The sequence below is a fragment of the Salvelinus sp. IW2-2015 genome, linkage group LG17 (assembly GCF_002910315.2).
Source record: "Salvelinus sp. IW2-2015 linkage group LG17, ASM291031v2, whole genome shotgun sequence".
Lineage (NCBI taxonomy): Eukaryota > Metazoa > Chordata > Actinopteri > Salmoniformes > Salmonidae > Salvelinus > Salvelinus sp. IW2-2015.
The window spans coordinates 19,625,839-19,647,872 of NC_036857.1; the positions used below are offsets into that span (position 1 = coordinate 19,625,839).

Genomic DNA, 22,034 nt, shown 5'->3' on the forward strand with positions numbered 1-22,034 from the left:
TATTCTCTTGATACAATATGCATGTGTGTTGTAGAGTTTGAAGTGACTGTTGATATTGTGGGGAGTTACCATCCATGAGGATGACAACGTTCTCGCTGGAGTCGCTTTCCACTGAGAGGTGGTCGTTGGGCAGGCTGCCGTCCAGGATAGCACTGTCAAATGAGTGCTGTGAGAGAGACTGGTTCATGGACTGGAGCCGCAGGCTGGCCGTGTGGGACACCTCGTCGCGCTGCTCCCTACACAAACAGAAACAGAGGGTGAGTTTGGGTCAACAGCCTGTATGTTCATTCACACCAGTAAAACCACATCCATACAGTTTACAATATGGACCTGGAAGAGCTGAACCATATGGTGTAATGACAACAGCACAGCAGGAGAGCATGCTGGGAAACCTACTTCGCCTGTGGATTGAACAGCTTGCTCATCCCCGACCCGCGACTCATGAAGCTGAAGGCATCTTTTGTGATGGAGAACGCCCCTTTAGTCAGGTCCAGGGAGGCACTAAAGGCATCTTTGGTGACGTCCTTGGTGGAGGTGAGGGCAGTGGACAGCTCTCCCTCCAGACTGAAGGTAGAGGGGTCCCTGGACAGGAGGGAGGGATGGTGTTCAGGGGAGAAGGGAGGAGAGGGAACAGGACCACTGCCATCCCCCTGGGCCATCTCCCCCTCCATGACCTCTACTGCCTCGCTGGCCTCCTCTACCACACCATCCACCTCCTGCTCAAGGGGAGGGGAGCTGTTGACGGTGGCAGTGGTGTTTCCTATCCCACTGTCCTCCAGAGGGCCTGGCGAAGTAGCCTGGTGAGTGGGGGAGAGATCGGAGTCTGTCAGGCTGGGGCTTTCAGACCCTGGGGTGTGGGCCTCCTCTGGCTCCGTGGCTGCAGGTGGTAGCAGGAGCCCCAGCTCCACTGAGTCCATTAGGAGAGCTAGGCACACCGTAGGGGGGTCAGCCTCCTGGCCCCTGGCCTGCTTAGCGTCCCTGGTGTCCCGGCCCAGCTCGTGCCCCAGCCTGGCCAGGGTGTCCTTCATCCGCAACAGGGCAACATACTGGTAGTGGTTGAGCCACACCTTGACCGGTGTGATGGCCTGGGCCAGGAAGTGGATAGAAGCCACTGCAGCCTCCTGTCGACTGTCCTGGTTGTGTTCCAGGTTGGGCGGGAGGTGGTTCTCCTGCTGTTCTGGGGTTTTATGGTTGGGATCAACAGGAGCTGGTTTATTGGGGGAGGAGACCAGGGAACTGCCCTTAAACGCAGACGGACGACACATCCACACAGAAATGGTGAAAGGCTCCACGAAGGGGTGAGCTCTGCCCCTGTTGCTTTTCCGCGCCCCCTCGAAGCTCATGGACAGACGGGACAGGCTGAGGAACCAAACATCCTTGGGCCTTAGGGGCCTCCTCTCAGACAGGGACAGGGGCTCCATCTCCAGGGAGTGCTGGAGGAAGGCAGAGGGTAGCGGGAGGAAGGAGCTCTGGTCTCGGGGGAAGGAGCAAGGGGGAGTTGACTGGAAGAAGTGGCAGGTGGAGAAACTGCTGTAGGTGGTGTGGAGGTCGGCCCGGGTGCCGTGGGGGGAGTGGCGTGTGTTGCTGAGGACCATCTGGGGGACGGTGACGCTTAGGGACTGGGGCCGGTCCTGGTGGTCCATGATGGATGACTCCAGGGGAATGATCAGCTGTAGACAGACAGAGGGGAGGCACAGAAACAGGAACACAGTCATCTCCTGACCTGATACACTAACCCAGTAATAACACCAACACCAAAGTTTAAATGGGCCCTTTCCATTTCATTGGAGAGAAAACTGGAGACGAAAGCCAGAAGCATTACAAAACGGAACTGCATACCCATTACCAAATAGAGCAGTATTTCTACACAAAAGTCCCTAAGGGCAAACATCTGGAAGGTTGAACAACACTAGAAACACTTGAAATGACTTAAAGTTGTGTAATGAGCTGTACTCTGCTGCCAAAAGGGACACTGACTGCAATGATGCAACTCTATTCTGACAGCTTGGTCTGGGTTTATTCAACCAGTCTCACCTTGATCTGAGCTGCGTCCATGTGGATGTCCATGTGCTCCTCTGCCTTGCTGCTGTCCTGGAGGTGGTAGAAGGCTTTGACCTGCTCCAGGGTACGCATCAGGCCCCTAGAGAACAGGTTGACCCACAGAAGACTGGCAGGGTCCAGGCACAGCTGTAGGCCGTTCAGTTGGGCATATAGGTTAGTATTGGGTACTGGGGAAGGAGAGGGGGATGGAGAGAGGGACATATTTTCAGTTGTAAGATAATATTCTAATGGTTTGTTTCTTTCACCAGAAGAGAACTGAATATTTAATTGGAGGATCAGCAAGAAACTACAGTTTGAATCATTTACTAGGATAATGACTAAATAGCAGTTGGCAAGAAACACACACAACAGTATATGGTTAGCTCATACCAGGCAAACCGGGGTCGTCAGGGAAGTAATACTCTGTGAATTGCAGGTGGATGGCTGGTATATTGTCTGCTAGGTTCAGGGCCTTGCGGTTACAGGATATTAAGGACTGGGTCTTCTTGCTGTGGCGTCCCCCTGTAGACACCTGTGTGAGGGGAGGGGGTGGTAATAATGATTCATGTGAATTTGATTTCTTAAGTGCTTTTCTCACACAAAACCTTAAAAGTAATGATGAGTTTTCTGACTGTCAGAGTGAAAGTAGTGTAAAAGGAACTTAATGCACTATTAACTACAGTAAGCTCCAAATGTATTGGGACAGTGACAATTTTGTTGTTGTTTTGGCTCTGTGGATGAAATTATAATGACTACGAAGTTAAAGTGCAGACTGTGAGCTTTAATTTGAGGGTATTTTCCCCGTTTAGAAATTACAGCACTTTTTGTACATAGTCCCCCCATTTTAGGGGACCAAAAGTATTGGGAAAAATTCACTTGTTTATTTATTTTATTTATTTCACCTTTATTTAACCAGGTAGGCAAGTTGAGAACAAGTTCTCATTTACAATTGCGACCTGGCACTTGTGTGTATTAAAGTAGTCAAAAGTTAAGTATTTGGTCCCGTATTCATAGCATGCAATGATTACATCAAGCTTGTGACTCTACAAATTTGTTGGATGCATTTGCTGTTTGTTTTGGTTGTATTTCAGATTATTTTGTGCCCAATAAAAATGTATGATAAATCATGTATTTTGTCATTTCATTCACTTTTATTGTAAATAAGAATATAATATGTTTCTTAACACTTCTACATTAATGTGGATGCCACCATGGTTACGGATAACCCTGAATGAATCGTGAATAATGATGAGTGAGAAAGTTAGACGTAGAAATGTCATACTCCCAAGACATGCTAACCTCTCACCATTACAATAACAGGGGAGGTTAGCATACCTCCAAGACATGCTAACCTCTCACCATTACAATAACAAATATACAGGGGAGGTTAGCATACCCTCAAAAGACATGCTAACTCTCACCATTACAATAACAGGGGAGGTTAGCATACCTCCAAGACATGCTAACCTCTCACCATTACAATAACAGGGGAGGTTAGCATACCTCCAAGACATGCTAACCTCTCACCATTACAATAAAGGGGGATTAGCATACTCCAAGACATGCTAACCTCTCACCATTACAATAACAGGGGAGGTTAGCATACCTCCAAGACATGCTAACTCTCACCATTACAATAACAGGGAGTTTAGCATACCTCCATAACCTCTCACCATTACAATAACAGGGGAGGTTAGCATACCTCCAAGACATGCTAACCTCTCACCATTACAATAACAGGGGAGGTTATCATACCTCCAAGACATGCTAACCTCTCACCATTACAATAACAGGGGAGATTAGCATATTCTCCAAGACATGCTAACCTCTCACCATTACAATAACAGGGGAGGTTAGCATACTTCCAAGTCATGCTAACCTCTCACCATTACAATAACAGGGGAGGTTAGCATTTTTGGGGGGGTATGACATTTATGGATCTGTAACTTTCACCCTCATCATTATTCACGATTCATTCAGGATTATCCGTAACCTTGGTGGCATCCACATTAATGTAGAAGTGTATAGAAACTACTTTAATACACATATGTGAATTTGTCTCAATACTTTTAGTCCCCTAAAATGGGAGGACTATGTACAAAAAGTGCTGTAATTATTAAACGGTTCACCCGATATGGATGAAAATAGTAAACCCTCAAATTAAAGCTGACAGTCTACACTTTAACCTCAGTCATTGTATCCTTTCAAATCCAAAGTGCTGGAGTACAGAGCCAAAACGACAAAACACTGTCACTGTCCCAATACCTCTGGTTCTCATGAAAGGAAACTACAAAAGGTCTTACTTTTTTTTTTTTACAGAGAAAAGGGGAATTACCACCAACTCAAGCCCAAAATACCCCTTATCATGGCTTGCTGCATATTATATCTGATTTCCTCTATGGCTGTAAAAGTAGGAACTGCTTAGCTCTATTTGTGTTGGCAGGGGTTTTTCTACATCACAGCTGACAAGCTTTAGGGCACTCGAGTGTGGCGAGGAGAAAAGGGTTTCCCCTCTTACTGTGATATAACTAAGACTACATTGCCAGGTTAGGAATTCATGTAATAGTGCATAGAGTATTTCATTTTCTTCACATGGCTTTCCTGTCTTCAACCAGTCTCGATTCTGCGCAACCAGCTGCATTCCATGTCTTCTGTCCTTGCCATTGATAGCCTTTTAAAATGAATAGCATACTTTGACTGCCTTCATTACAGAAAACAATGTCAGAGGAAGCCTAACGGAGAGATGTACATAGGTAGTCCTGTCTCACCTGATGTATATCCAGGTCATCCATTCGTACCACCACACAGCTGGAGCGGAGCCTCTTAAGAGGGTTCCCCGGGAGAGGTTGTGCTATTGAGGTCCTCTTGGAGATCTGCTCCCTTTCAGGAGGGCTGGCCTTGGGGGTGGGTTGTCCATCTGTGTATATCATAAGTCGAACTTTTAGCGTCAGTATCTGTGACTTGTAAATAACCATTTATTCTCATCAGTAGGTACACTACATTACCAAAAGCATGTGGGCACCTGCTCGTCGAGCATCTCATTCCAAAATCATGGGCATTAATATGTAGTTGGTCCCCCCTTTGCTGCTATAACAGCCTCCACTCTTCCGGGAAGGATTTCCACTAGATGTTGGAATATTGCTGCGGGGACTTGCTTTCATTCAGCCACAAGAACATTAGTGAGGTCGGGCACTGGTGTTGGGCGATTAGGCCTGGCTCGCAGTCGGCATTCCAATTCATCCCAAAGGTGTTCGATGGAGTTGAGGTCAGGGCTCTTTGTAGGCCAGTCAAGTTCTTCCACACCGATCTTGACAAACCATTTCTGTATGGACTTTTCATTCTGAAATAGAAAAGGGCCTTCCCCAAACTGTTGCCACAAAGTTGGAAGAGCAGAATTGTCTAGAATGTCAATGTATGCTGTAGCGTTAAGATTTCCCTTCACTGTAACTAAGGGGCCTAGCAGCTCTAGCAGGGCAGAAATGTGACCAACTGACTTGTTGTAAAGGTGGCATCCTATGACGTTGCCACGTTGAAAGTCACTGAGCTCTTCAGTAAAGCCATTCTACTGCCAATGATATCTATGGAGATTGCATGGCTGTGTGGTCAATTTTATACACCGGTCAGCAACGGGTGTGGCCGAAATAGCCGAATCCACTAATTTGAAGGGGTGTCCACATACTTTTGTTTATGTAGTATTTGTCTGTTGGTGGATCAGATTCCTACTGTAAGAGGACCTGGCAGTGTGGTGTAGTAAGTCTCACCCTGGGTCCTCTTGGCGGGGAAGTCCTTGACCTGGTTGGGGACCTTAGAGTCTGGCCCAGGGATCCCTGACGCTTCCACCCTCCTCTGGAACTCCTGCAGTAGTAAGCCAGCCCACTGGGCCCGGGCATCCATCGCCCCACAGTGACGCTCCCAATGCCGACAGCCATCCCCTGCAGGTCATATCATACAAAGTCATACATTAAGGTTATACAATAGGGTTCACTGCATCACCAGGGTTATTGTTGAAAAGATTCCATCTCTCACCCTAATAAAAATATATATAACATCCCAGTTATATACATCAACTTAAAGTCTTTTTTCCCAAAGCTTTGTTTATACTATTTGATCTGAGATTTAGCATGATTGCTCAAGCAAACCAATCTCCCTTAAAATGTGTTTTCCATAATTGTGTAACAGACCAGTAGTTCTAATTAAGTGAAGTGGAGAGTTTTAGAAGGAATTGAGGTGCTCCACATTCTACAGTCAAATAATTCCACTGAGAATAATAGCAATGGGCATCCTTCGCCATCCAGGCTATTAGTTTGCATGAATGAATGGAGAGGAGGCTTAATAGAAGTCTGAATGGAGGTTGAGGTTTCATATACTAGGAATCATGTTACAATGATTACAGATAAGCCTGAATTAATCGTGAATAATAAGGATTGAGAAAGTTAGACACACAAATATCATACACCCAAGACATTCTAACCTCTCACCATTACAATAACAGGGTAGGTTAGCATTTATTTTGGCGGGGGGGGGGGTGTATGATATGTGTGCGTCTAACTTTCTCACTCATCATTATTCACGATTCATTCAGGATTATAACCAAAACAAATAGCAAATTTTTCCAACAAATGTATAGAGTCACAAGATTGATGCAGTCATTGTGTGCTATGAATATGAATATTAAGACCAAATACTTAACRTTTGACTATTTTAACACACATAAGTGAATTTGTCCCAATACTTTTGGTCCCTTAAAACTATGTACAAAAAGGCTATTAGTTTGCATGAATGAATGGAGAGGAGGCTTACTAGAAGTCTGAATGTAGGTTGAGATTTCAGTGGGAGCACTAACAAAGAACGTTGTGGACAGCAGTGAATAAACGTGAGCTCTAATTATAACAAATAGTAGCACAAGTCTCTTGACCGATCGGGGGAAGTACACTCACCAGGCCTGTGGATGGGGTAGTAGTCAAAACCAAGCTTACGGAAGGTCAGCTGCATTGCACCATGGGAGCATGGAGGAGGAGGCTCATCTGTGTGACATGAGAGGTCAGAGGTCAAAAGCTTTGTTCAACTCTGACAACTAACTTTCATCATCAAGACTCTAATTGGAGGGTGGATTTTTGTGTAAATACTCCTCTAAGAAAACCAAACAATGGGATCGCGGGAGAATTTCCAAAATCCTGAAGAAGAAAAAAATATATACATCGTCTTTGTATCTCAAAATCATTGTAATGAGGTTAACCTTACAAATCTACATGAAAATTTTTAAAATCTAAAAGATAAAATTAAACGAGAGAGCGCCCCTTAGATCATGGGAAAAGGCCGCACCTGACCGTTGCACTTGAATCATTCCCACAGTGAATGGCTATGCCCTCTACACTATGAAGCTACACATTATTACAGAGACTTTGATCAAATCAAATCAAAATGTATCAGTCACATAAACGTGTTTAGCAGATGTTATTGTGGGTGTGGCGAAATGCTTGTGTTTGTAGCTCCAACAGTGCAGTAATATCTAACAAGTAATATCTAAAAATGTCACAACAACACACAGAAATTTAAGTAAAGGAATGGAATTAAGAATATATAAATATATGGACGAGCAATGTCAGAGCGGAATAAACTAAGACACAGTAGAATAGAATATAGTATATACATATGATGACAAATGCAAAATATGTAAACATTATTAAAGTGACTGGTGTTCCATTTATTAAAGTGGCCAGTGATTTAAAGTCTATGTACAGTTGAAGTTGGAAGTTTACATACACCTTAGCCAAATACATTTAAACTACATTTTTCACAATTCCTGACATTTAATCCCAGTAAAAATTCCCTGTTTTAGGTCAGTTAGGATCATCACTTTATTTTAAGAATGTAAAATGTCAGAATAATAGTTGAGAGAATGATTTATTTCAGCTTTTAATTCTTCCATCACATTCCCAGTGGGTCAGAAGTTTACATACACTCAATTAGTATTTGGTAGCATTGCCTTTAAATTGTTTAACTTGGGTCAAACGTTTCAGTAGCCTTCCACAAGCTTCCCACAATAAGTTGGGTGAATTTTGGCCCATTCCTCCTGACAGAGCTGGTGTAACTGAGTAGGCCTCCTTGCTCGCACACGCTTTTTCAGTTCTGCCCACACATTTTCTATGGGGTGGAGGTCAGGGCTTTGTGATGGCCACTCCAATACCTTGACTTTGTTGTCCTTAAGCCATTTTGCCACAACTTGGAAGTATGCTTGTGGTCATTGTTCATTTGGAAGACCCATTTGCGACCAAGCTTTAACTTCCTGACCGATGTCTTGAGCTGTTGCTTCAATATATCCACATAATTTTCCTCCCTCATGATGCCATCAATTTTGTGAAGTACACCAGTCCTTCCTGCAGCAAAACACCCCCACAACATGATGCTGCCACCCCCGTGCTTCGCGGTTGGGATGGTGTTCTTCGGCTTGCAAGCCTCCCCTTTTCCCTCCAAACATAACGATGGTCATTATGGCCAAACAGTTCTATTTTTATTTCATCAGACCAGAGAACTATTCTCCAAAAAGAACGATCTTTGTCCCCATGTGCAGTTGCAAACCGTAGTCTGGCTTTTTTATGGCGGTTTTGGAGCAGTGGCTTCTTCCTTGCTGAGTGGCCTTTCAGGTTATGTCGATATAGGACTTGTTTTACTGTGGATATAGATACTTTTGAACTTTTGTAAAAGTTTGTGAGGGTTTTAGGTGCCTCAACAAATTTCTTCACCACACTGTCTTTGTGGTTGGACCATTTCAGTTTGTCAGTGATGTGTAGAAACTTGAAGCTTTCCASCTCCACTGTGGTCCCGTTGATGTGCATAGGGGGTTGGTCCCTCTGCTGTTTTCTGAAGTCTACGATCATCCCCTTTGATTTGTTGACGTTGAGTGAGAGGTCATTTTCCTGGCACCACACTCCCAGAGCCTTCTCCCTGTAGGCTGTCTCGTCATTGTGAGTAATCAAGCCTACTACTGTTGTGTCGTCTGCAAACTTGATTGAGTTGGAGGCGTGCATGGCCACGCAATCATGGGTGAACAGGGAGTACTGATGATGTGCTTGGAGGATACTATGGTGTTAAATGCTGAGCTATAGTCAATCAACAGCATTCTTACATAGGTATTCCTCTTGTCCAGATAGGATAGGGCATTGTGCAGTGTGATGGCATCGTCTGTGGATCTATTGGGGCAGTAAGCAAACTGAAGTGGGTCTAGGGTGACAGGTAAGGTAGAGGTGATATGATCCTTGACTAGTCTCTCAAAGCACTTAATGATGACAAAAGTGAGTGATAGTCATTTAGTTCAGTTACCTTTGCTTTCTTGGGTACAGGAACAATGGTGGCCATCTTGAAGCATGTGGGGACAGCAGACTGGGAAACGGAGAGATTATGCTCTCTAAATGGACATCAGCTGCGAGGGCAGAGATGCCCATGCATTGACTTTTGTTCGCTATACATGTAGTGGGAAGCTATTCATGAGGACATATTGTTCTGTCTTACGATTCCCGAGCATGAAACGGCATAGGGGATGTTCAGTGTGCTGCGTGGCTATATTGACGAAAAACAGATTCCATATGGGATCGAATGGTGGGCTTTTGCACAGATGAGGCTCCATCTATGCCGGGATGGCGGGCAGGCCTCTGCACTCTAGTTATGAATGTGTCTCCTATTTCAAACCGAGGCTTAGTGGTTATCCAGGGGGAGTGTTGGAAACATTTTTCACATTGAGAGAGGAACTGTTGTCGTTCACAAAGGATGTAAAAAAATACAGACTTGGTTGACTTTCTGTATTGAAAAGAAAATAACAGAAAACAGCATCAGTGAGTGTCCCACACAAGTGGTGACTGCTCACATCCAACGCTTGGAAGAACACTTTGGGACCTACTACCCAATCCGTTTGACTGTGATCCTGGCTCAGTTGACATGCCAGGAAGTGAAATCGAACAGCTGGTCGAGCTGTCATGTGACCGAATGCTGCAGACAACGCATTCACGGGTCACTATGGAGGAGTTTTGGTTCCTGACTCAAAGGGAATACCCTGCCGTCTCCCTCTGCGCATTAATGCCGCATTCAAAACAACGGGGAACTCAGAAATCTCTGACTTCCGACTTCAGTGCGTTCAAGACAACTGTGAACTTTGAAAGAAACAAGCTCCGACTGGGAAAAATATTTTTCAACAGTCATCCAACTCCGAATTCCAACTCAGGAACTCAGGCCTCTTTCTAGAGCTCGGACTTTCCGACCTGAAGATCACTGACGTCATGATTTGATCTCGTATTTTTTGAGTTCCCAGTTGTCTTGAAAACACCATAAAACTCATGGTAGGCTACCCTTTGCCAGCTCATATCTGTGTGAAGCTGGATTCAGTGCTCTCGTCTGCATTAAAACCAAATATCGATCCAGGTTGGATGTGACAGCAAGAGAAGGAGGTGCACACTAGAGGTCGACCAATTATGATTTTTCAACGCCGATACCGATTATTGGAGGACCAAAAAAGCCGATAGCGATTAAATCAGGCGATTTTTTAAATGTATTTGTAATAATGACAATTACAACAATACTGAATGAACACTTATTTTAACTTAATATAATACATCAATAAAATCAATTTAGCCTCAATACATAATGAAACATGTTCAATTTGGTTTAAATAATGCAAAAACAAAGTGTTGGAGAAGAAAGTAAAAGTGCAATATGTGCCATGTAAGAAAGCTAACGTTTAAGTTCCTTGCTCAGAACATGAGAACATATGAAAGCTGGTGGTTCCTTTTAACATGAGTCTTCAATATTCCCAGCTAAGAAGTTTTAGGTTGTAGTTATTATAGGAATTATAGGACTATTTCTCTCTATACGATTTGTATTTCATATACCTTTGACTATTGGATGTTCTTATAGGCACTTTTAGTATTGCCAGTGTAACAGTATAGCTTCCGTCCCTCTCCTCGCTCCTCCTGGGCTCGAACCAGGAACACATCGACAACAGCCACCCTCGAAGCAGCGTTACCCATGCAGAACAAGGGGAACAACTACTCCAAATCTCAGAGCGAGTGACGTTTGAAACGCTATTAGCGTGCACCCCGCTAACTAGCTAGCCATTTCACATCGGTTACACCAGCCTAATCTGAGTTGATAGGCTTAAAGTCATAAACAGCGCAATGCTTTAAGCATTGCGAAGAGCTGCTGGCAAAACGCACGAAAGGCTGTTTGAATGAATGCTTACGAGCATGCTGCTGCCTACCACCGCTCAGTCAGACTGCTCTATCAAATCATAGACTTAATTATATCATAATAACACACAGAAATACGAGCCTTAGGTCATTAATATGGTCGAATCCGGAAACTATCATCTCGAAAACAAAACGTTTATTCTTTCAGTGAAATACGGAACCGTTCCGTATTTTATCTAACGGGTGGCATCCATAAGTCTAAATATTCCTGTTACATTGCACAACCTTCAATGTTATGTCATAATTAAAAAGGTCCTGGCAAATTAGTTCGCAACGAGCCAGGCGGCCCAAACTGTTGCATATACCCTGACTCTGCGTGCAATGAACGCAAGAGAAGTGACACAATTTCACCTGATTAATATTGCCTGCTAACCTGGATTTCTTTTAGCTAAATATGCAGGTTTAAAAATATATACTTCTGTGTATTGATTTTAAGAAAGGCATTGATGTTTATGGTTAGGTACACGTTGGAGCAACGACTGGTGCGAATGRGCACCGCATCGATTATATGCAACGCAGGACACGCTAGATAAACTAGTAATATCATCAACCATGTGTAGTTAACTAGTGATTATTTATTTTATAACAATAGGAAGTGAAATTTCATTACCAAAGCGTGTTTTCACCCACTAATTGTCTAAATTAAAGACAACCAGAAATGAGAGATAAGATCACTTCAGGCAGAAAAGCTACAAAGGTCATAGGTCAGCGCTATTCAACTCTTAACCTACGAGGTCTGGAGCCTGCTGGTTTTCTGTTCTACCTGATAATTAATTGCACACACCTGGTGTCCCAGTTCTAAATCAGTCCCTGATTAGAGGGCAACATTGAAAAAACGCAGTGGAACTGACTTCAAGGTCCAGAGATGAGTTTGAGGGTCATAGGTTATAGTCTAATTCTGTGCATGGCATATCTTTGGGGTGTCTGTGGGACTAACCGGGGTCTGCTGAGGAACTGTCGTTGCATATGTGCAGGTCTAGACGAGAGATGAAGGTGTGGTAGGAGGACTCTTTGACATCGTGTTGATCAAAGTACTGGTCCAGGGTACTGGGGACTCCACCACTAGGAGAGGGTGGAGGGTTTGTCCATAGAGCGTGTATACCAGGGGAAGGTGGTGCAGTCTAACACAGAGAGAATAATATCAACAATATGACTGCAATTATTACACAGGCTATTATAATATCTATACAAAATGTTTGAGAGTAGATAGACAGCAGTTCAGTAATATAGTTGACTTGAACTGCAGTACAATATAAGTGTGGGCTGCAGACTCTGTACTGTTTCTAACACATAAGAGGAAGGTGGAAGGATGGTACCTGTAGGGACTTTGCGGCCATGCTCTTCCTCTGCTGGGCAGACTTCTCCATAGCCTCGCTCAGGGACTTGGCGTAGTGGATGACAGCTTTGAGCTGAGAGTCCGTCAGCACCCACAGCAGGTCATCCAGGATGAAGAGCAGCTTAGAGGCCAGCACATTACAGTCCTTCAGCTGGGGTATGATTAAAGAGAGGAGAAACCTGGTTAGTCGTCATAAGACAATCACTTTACTGCATAGTCAATGACACAATGTTGTTTGTTGATTTACCTATGATACACCATGAYAACAGTTGCATTTGAGAAACTGTAACATGGGTAAACTGTTGGGGAAAAGTCACATCAAGAAAACCCCACCCCCATGGCCCAGTCTTACCCTGCGCTTCAAGGCAATGCGGATGCGTCCCTGGTTGGTGATGAGGCGTAGTGGGGTACTATTCAGGTCCTGGTCCTCACTCTCTATGGCATCGGCCTCGATACGCAGACTCTGCCAGTTGATCTCCTTAAACGTCAACACCTGGGAGGGTGAACAGACAGACACAATATACATATTAGTGTGTAGGAGGAGCCAGAAGTAAACTGGCCTAACAATCTTTGTCTTTACGAGACAAACAGGGAGACCATGTAAAAGAGGTCATCTCTGAGGCTTACGCATATGCATTTCCTGATAACTAATTACTGGATCTCATTTAGAGAAAAAAAAAAAAAAACACTAAACAATTGGCCGAATTAAGTGATTTACTGCTGGCCTGAAAAATAGATACAGTGACTCTGGAACCTGGACATGCTGTACCATGTAACCTGGACATGATGTACTAACTGTACTATCTAACCTGGGCATGATGTACTAACTGTACTATCTAACCTGGAAATGCTGTACTAACTGTACCATGTAACCTGGCCATGCTGTACTAACTGCACCATGTAAACCTGGACATGCTGTACTAACTGTACCATGTAACCTGGACATGCTGTACTAACTGCACCATGTAACCTGGACATGATGTACTAACTTACCATGTAATCTTGGACATGATGTACTAACTGCACCATGTAACCTGGACATGCTGTACTAACTGCACCATCTAACCCGGACATGCTGTACTAACTGTATCATGTAACCTGGACATGATGTACTAACTGCACCATGTAACCTGGACATGCTGTACTAACTGTATCATGTAACCTGGACATGATGTACTAACTGCACCATGTAACCGGACATGCTGTACTAACTGTACCGTGTAACCTGGACATGCTGTACTAACTGCACCATGTAACCTGGACATGATGTACTAACGTACCATGTAACCTGGACATGCTGTACTAACTGTACCATGTAACCTGGACATGCTGTACTAACTGCACCATGTAACCTGGACATGCATACTAACTGCACCATGTAACCTGGACATGCGTACTAACTGCACCATGTAACCTGGACATGCTGTACTAACTGCACCATCTAACCTGACATGCTTGTACTAACTGCACCATCTAACCTGGACATGATGTACTAACTGTACCATCTAACCTGGACATGATGTACTAACTGTACCATGTAACCTGGACATGCTGTACTAACTGTACCATGTAACCTGGATAGCTCGTGATAACTGTACCATCTAGCCTAGACTGCTGTACTAACTGTACCATGTAACTGGACATGATGTACTAACTGTATCATGTAACCTGGACATGCTGTACTAACTGTACATGTAACCTGGACATGCTGTACTAACTGTATAATGTAACCTGGACATGCTGTACTAACTGTATCATGTAACCTGGACATGCGTACTAACTGTTATCATGTAACCTGGACATGCTGTACTAACTGTATCATTATCCTGGACATGCTTACTAACTGTATCATGTAACCTGGACATACTGTACCATGTAACCTGGACATACTGTACCTGTAACCTGGACATACTGTACATGTAACCTGGCCATGCTGTACTAACTGTACCATGTAACCTGGCCATGTGTACTAACTGTACCATGTAACCTGGACATGCTGTACTAACTGTACCATGTAACCTGGACATGATGTACTAACTGTATCATGTAACCTGGACATGATGTACAAACTGTACCATGTAACCTGGACATGATGTACTAACTGTATCATGTAACCTGGACATGATGTACTAACTGTACCATGTAACCTGGACATGCTGTATAACTGTACCATGTAACCTGAACATGATGTACTAACTGTACTATCTAACCTGGACATGATGTACTAACTGTACTATCTAACCTGGACATGCTGTACTAACTGTACCATGTAACCTGGCCATGCTGTACTAACTGCACCATGTAACCTGGACATGATGTACTAACTGTACCATGTAACCTGGACATGCTGTACTAACTGTACCATGTAACTGGACATGCGTACTAACTTACCATGTACCTGGACATGCGTACTAACTGCACCATGTAACCTGGACATGCTGTACTACTGCACCATGTAACCTGGACATGCGTACTAACTGCACCATGTAACCTGGACATTCTGTACTAACTGTATCATGTAACCTGGACATGCTGTACTAACTGTACCATGTAACCTGGACATGATGTACTAACTGTATCATGTAACCTGGACATGATGTACTAACTGTACCATGTAACCTGGACATGCTGTACTAACTGTACCATGTAACCTGGACATACTGTACCATGTAACCTGACATACTGTACCATGTAACCTGGCATGCTGTACTAACGTATCATGTAACCTGGCATGTCGTACTAACTGTACCATGTAACCTGGACATGCTGTACTAACTGTACCATGTAACCTGGACATGATGTACTAACTGTACATGTAACCTGGACATGATGTACTAACTGTACCATGTAACCTGGACATGCTGTACTAACTGTACCATGTAACCTGGACATGATGTACTACTGTACTATCTAACCTGGGCATGATGTACTAACTGTACTATCTAACCTGGACATGCTGTACTAACTGTACCATGTAACCTGGCCATGCTGTACTAACTGCACCATGTAACCTGGCCATGCTGTACTAACTGTACCATGTAACCTGGACATGCTGTACTAACTGTACCATGTAACCTGGACATGCTGTACTAACTGCACCATGTAACCTGGACATGATGTACTAACTGTACCATGTAATCTGGACATGATGTACTAACTGCACCATGTAACCTGGACATGCTGTACTAACTGCACCATCTAACCTGGACATGCTGTACTAACTGTATCATGTAACTGGACATGATGTACTAACTGCACCATGTAACCTGGACATGCTGTACTAACTGTACCTGTAACCTGGACATGCTGTACTAACTGCACAATGTAACCTGGACATGATGTACTAACTGTACCATGTAACCTGGACATGCTGTACTAACTGTACCATGTAACCTGGACATGCTGTACTAACTGCACCATGTAACCTGGATGCGTACTAACTGCACCATGTAACCTGGACATGCGTACTAACTTGCACATGTAACCTGGACATGCTGTACTAACTGCACCATGTAACCTGGACATGCTGTACTAACTGCACCATCTAACCTGGACATGATGTACTAACTGTACCATCTAACCTGGAATGATGTACTAACTGTACCATGTAACCTGGACATGCTGTACTAACTGTACCATGTAACCTGGATATGCTTGTAACTGTACCATCTAGCCTGACATGCTGTACTAACTGTACCATGTAACCTGGACATGATGTACTAACTGTATCATGTAACCTGGACATGACTGTACTAACTGTACATGTAACTGGACATGTGTACTAACTGTTAATGTAACCTGGACATGCTGTACTAACTGTATCATGTAACCTGGACATGCTGTACTAACTGTTCATTAACCTGGACATCTGTACTAACTTATCATGTAACCTGGACATGCTGTACTAACTGTATCATGTAACCTGGACATACTGTACCATGTAACCTGGACATACTGTCCATGTAACCTGGCCATGCTGTACTAACTGTACCATGTAACCTGGCCATGCTGTACTAACAGTATCATGTAACCTGGACATGATGTGCTAACTGTACCATCTAGCCTGGACTGCTGACTAACTGTACCATGTAACCTGGCCATGATGTACTAACTGTACCATGTAACCTGGACATGCTGTACTAACTGTACCATGTAACCTGGACATGATGTACTAACTGTATCATGTAACCTGGACATGATGTACTAACTGTACCATGTAACCTGGACATGCTGTACTAACTGTCATCTGTAACCTGGACATGATGTACTAACTGTACTATCTACCTGGACATGATGTACTAACTGTACTATCTAACCTGGACATGCTGTACTAACTGTACCATGTAACCTGGCCATGCTGTACTAACTGCACCATGTAACCTGGACATGATGTACTAACTGTACCATGTAACCTGGACATGCTGTACTAACTGTACCATGTAACCTGGACATGCGTACTAACTGTACCATGTAACCTGGACATGCGTACCAACTGCACCATGTAACCTGGACATGCTGTACTAACTGCACCATGTAACCTGGACATGCGTACTAACTGCACCATGTAACCTGGACATGCTGTACTAACTGTATCATGTAACCTGGACATGCTGTAGTAACTGCATCATCTAACCTGGACATGTGTACTAACTGTATCATGTAACCTGGACATGATGTACTAACTGTACCATCTAACCTGGACATGATGTACTAACTGTACCATGTAACCTGGACATGCTGTACTAACTGTACCATGTAACTTGGATATGCTGTGCTAACTGTACCATCTAACCTGGACATGCTGTACTAACTGTACCATGTAACCTGGACATGATGTACTAACTGTATCATGTAACCTGGACATGATGTACTAACTGTACCATGTAACTGGACATGATGTACTAACTGTACCATGTAACCTGGACATGCTGTACTAACTGTATCATGTAACCTGGACATGCTGTACTAACTGTACCATCTAACCTGGACATGATATACTAACTGTACCATGTAACCTGGACATGATGTACTAACTGTACCATTCTAACCTGGACATGCTGACTAACTGTACCATGTAACCTGACATAATGTACTAACTGTTACCATCTAACCTGGACATGCTGTACTAACTGCACCATGTTACCTGGACATGATGTACTAACTGTACCATGTAACCTGGACATGATGTACTAACTGTACCATGTAACCTGGACATGCTGTACTAACTGTACCGTGTAACCTGGACATGTTGTACTAACTGCACCGTGTAGCCTGGACATGCTGCTATAACTGTATCATATAACCTGGACATGATGTACTAACTATCATGTAACCTGGACATGATGTACTAACTGTACCATCTAACCTGGACATGCTGTAATAACTGTACCATCTACCTGGACATGCTGTACTAACTGTACCATGTAACCTGGACATGCTGTACTAACTGTACCATGTAATCTGGACATGCTGTACCATGTAACCTGGATATGCTGTACAATATATACTGTGGCTTGACAGGAAGGAAGGTGAACACAGGGGGAGGTATATGCATAAATGCAATATAACCGTGTTAATTAAATTATGTGAGCGTACCTCTCCTCTTTTTGGGTCCGTGATGCGGGTGTAGCGGAGGTCAGTCTTCTGCCATTTGGGGTTGAGACTGTTACCCTGGAGCTGCCAGAGCTCGAAGGAGGCGTGGAAGGCACGGGACTGCACCTTGATGGTGATGGAGTTGATGATGACTGACATACCCTCCACCACCTTCTCAGCAAAGCCATACTCACTGCAGAAAAACACAGGAATAGAACATTTGATGAGAATGTAGACTTTATCACATTATTATTAACAACATATGAACAATTGCAAATAACTATGTACCTATCCTTTCACTGGTAAAGAGCATGAACAATAAAATCCCTCAAAAGGTTCCAAACAGAGAACAGATAAGGCATACCTCTGGCCAGCAGTGATGGCAATAGGGGAGGGGCCATTTGGGGCGCGGGGCTCCTCACACGTTCTCATCTCCACTTCTACCTTGTCCAGGAACTGCAAGGATACCATGGGTCAACATTGTAGGCTATAGCCTGAGGCCACACCATGATAGCAGTATAACAACATGAAACCAATACAATCTGTTACAAGAGAAAGAAAGGGAGAGGGACAGATGGAGAGCGAGAGAAAGAAAAAGAGAAAAGTCAACAAACTCATGGAGGAATAGAACAAAGGGCAGAATTCATACCAGGCAAATAGGGCTGGTCTTCAACTTTGTCCACTGTATCTAAGGGAGACAAAACAGCACGGACCAGTCATGCACAAACACTTTCCTCAGCACTGTTCTACTGGAATGTTCATGTGCAAAAGAGAGCTTACACTAAGAAACACTGAGGCTTGTGCTTTTAGACCTCTCCTTACAGACTAATATCTGACCTAGACTGGCTTCAAACTAGTAATACTGAAGATAAAAGGGACACCAGGGCCGTACAGAATCAACCCACACAGAGCTCATCTCCTCGGATCTAGTCCACATCTCTCTAAACAGGCTGCTCTATTCAGGGCTGTGGCCAGTGCTGTTGCTAGCCTCTGACCTTTTGTGTTCTTCCACGCTGTTTCTCACTCTGTTATCTTGAGATAGCAGTGAGTCTAGAGACACGTGCACTGATCTCAGTGTTATCAGACCGCAGTGCTGCTTATCTCTGGACTGCTACCAGGGAGCATGGGTAGCTTATGCCCTCTGTGGCTTTCATTGATGGAGCTAAAGGCTACACGGTGAAACCACAATAACATGGTCTTGTCAAACCGCTCACAATAGGTTTTGCCTGGCAGTGCTTTACTGCTTTCACATTAATCTTCCTTTGGTCTGCAAATGATGACCTTAAAGATTGAATCCGCAGTAGCGGGATACAGTGCCACTGGCCGCCCCACCATCATTCTTATTGTTTTTGTTGCCGAGCCGAGGAGTGTCCGCAGCATGGGAAAAATATTTAGAGTACATATTGTGCTCTTCTATCACGCATGCAATGATTTCTGGGGGGGGGGGGGCTGTTTTCGTTGTTTGCAGTAACGGACGTGGCAATCGGATGTTTCTGTTTCACCATGGAGGATTCCAGCTTTAACTGTCACACAGGTGTCGCTTTAACTGTCCTCCAGGTGTCGCTTGTTTTCCCCAGTGTATTTATCCCTGTGTTTCCTGTCTCTCTGTGCCAGTTCGTCTTGTATGTCCAAGCCTACCAGCGGTTTTTCCCGTTTCCCTGCTTTGCCTTTTCACCTTTTTCTAGTCCTCCCGGTTTTGACCCTTGCCTGTTCTGGACTCTGTACCCGCCTGCCTGCCCTGACCTCGATCCTGCCTGCCACTCTGTACCTCCTGGACTCTGATCTGGTTATGACCTTTGCCTGTCCACGACCATTCTCTTGCCTATTCCCTTTGGATTTTTTAAACATCTTAAACTCCAACCATCTGCCTCCTGTGTCTGCATTTGGGCCTCGCCTATTGTCATGATATTAACTACATAATGAATGCTGTGATATACAGTACCAGTCAAAAGTTTGGACACACCTACTCATTCAAGGGTTTTTCTTTTGACTAGTTTCTGTATTGTAGAATAATAGTGAAAACATCAATATGGAATCATGTAGTAACCAAAAAAAAGTGTTAAACAAGCCAAAATATATTTTGCTTTCAGTCGGCCACCCTTTCCCTCGATGACAGCTTTGCACACTCTTGGCATTCTCTTACCCAGCTTCATGAGGAATGCTTTTCCAACAGTCTTGAAGGAGTACCCACATATGCTGAGCACTTGCTGGCTGCTATTCCTTCACTCTGTGGTCCAACTCATCCCAAACCATCTCAATTGGGTTGAGGTCGGGTGATTGTGGTGGCCAGGTCATCTGATGCAGCACGCCATCTGATGCAGCTGCCATGCAGCACGCCATCTGATGCAGCACGCCTCTCCTTCTTGGTCAAATAGCCTTTACACAGCCTAGCTACAGAATATCTCCTCCCCTCTCTCCTTCATTCCTTTCTCAAGCGCAGAAAAAGGGGTTGTCAACAGTTTAGTGAAATATTTTTTTGTTTGCGAAAACATGTTACTATCGATTTTCCCAAATTAAGCACTGGGTAGCTGCAGGAACAAGGTTGGAGAGCCCATGGCATACAGAGTTTGGGCGGAATATCACCTGTTGTGCAGCGAGAGCATGCTTCTCAAATAGTGGTTGAGGCATGGCGTGAAATAACTGTAATTATATTGATTTCTCAGCTGCTCATATTAAGCACATCCTCCGTTATAAAACCAAAGCAGCCTACCGGGCATCATTGAAAAACGACTCAGTYGGAAAGCTTGCGGCCTCCATTCGCTATTCGAGTGAATGCAGGGGACAGGTCTTTTTTTCTCCTGTCCCTGTTCCTGCCCATTTGATAATGGGCCATTATAAATCAAAACAAATTATACATACTAGGAAAGACAAAATTAAATTGAGAATAGTCTGATGGGTGAAAATATCCTTTTTATTTTATTCAGTTATTTTTCTTACTAAACTCAGCAAAAAAAGAAACGTCCTCTCACTGTCAACTGTTTATTTTCAGCAAACTTAACATGTGTAAATATTTGTATGAACATAAGATTCAACAATTGAGACAAACTGAATAAGTTCCACAGACATGTGTCTAACAGAATTGAATAATGTGTCCCTGAACAAAGGGGGGGTCAAAATAACAGTATCTGGTCAAAGTAACAGTATCTGGTGTGGACACCAGCTGCATTAAGTACTGCAGTGCATCTCCTCCTCGTGGACTGCACCAGATTTGCCAGTTCTTGCTGTGAGATGTTACTCCACTCTTCCACAAGGCACCTGCAAGTTCCCGGACATTTCTGGGGGGAATGGCCCTAGCCCTCGCTCTCCAATACAACAGGTCCCAGACGTGCTTGAGATCCGGGCTCTTCGCTGGCCATGGCAGAACACTGACATTCCTGTCTTGCAGGAAATCACGCACAGAACGAACAGTATGGATGGTGGCATCGTCATGCTGGAGGGTCATGTCAGGATGAGTCTGCAGGAAGGGTACCACATGAGGGAGGAGGATGTCTTCCCTGTAACACACAGCGTTGAGATTGCCTGCAATGACAACAAGCTCAGTCCAGTGATGCTGTGACACATCACCCCAGACCATGACGGACTATCCATCTCCAAATCGATCCCGCTCCAGAGTACAGTCCTCGGTGTAACGCTCATTCCGTCGACGATAAACGCAAATCCGACCATCACCCCTGGTGAGACAAAACCATYACTCGTAAGTGAAGAGCACTTTTTGCCAGTCCTGTCTGGTCCAGCAACGGTGGGTTTGTGCCCACAGGCGACATTGTTGCCAGTGATGTCTGGTGAGGACCTGCCTTACAACAAGCCTACAAGCCCTCAATCCAGCCTCT

General features: G+C 44.1%; 1 protein-coding gene across 1 annotated transcript in view; it reads right to left on the minus strand.

Annotated features, from left to right (window-relative positions):
• Window positions 1–22,034, minus strand: part of LOC111977075 (bridge-like lipid transfer protein family member 3A) — a 55,293-nt gene that overhangs the window by 7,263 nt on the left and 25,996 nt on the right. The window contains exons 3-15 of the mRNA XM_024006363.2: window positions 18,854–18,892; window positions 18,569–18,660; window positions 18,208–18,397; window positions 12,965–13,105; window positions 12,593–12,763; window positions 12,214–12,397; window positions 6,978–7,064; window positions 5,802–5,972; window positions 4,809–4,957; window positions 2,431–2,572; window positions 2,035–2,228; window positions 397–1,670; window positions 70–236 (exon numbers count right to left, since the gene is read on the minus strand). Of these exons, the coding sequence (XP_023862131.1) occupies window positions 70–236; window positions 397–1,670; window positions 2,035–2,228; window positions 2,431–2,572; window positions 4,809–4,957; window positions 5,802–5,972; window positions 6,978–7,064; window positions 12,214–12,397; window positions 12,593–12,763; window positions 12,965–13,105; window positions 18,208–18,397; window positions 18,569–18,660; window positions 18,854–18,892 (3,001 nt within the window). The remainder of the gene's footprint in view (window positions 1–69; window positions 237–396; window positions 1,671–2,034; window positions 2,229–2,430; window positions 2,573–4,808; window positions 4,958–5,801; window positions 5,973–6,977; window positions 7,065–12,213; window positions 12,398–12,592; window positions 12,764–12,964; window positions 13,106–18,207; window positions 18,398–18,568; window positions 18,661–18,853; window positions 18,893–22,034) is intronic.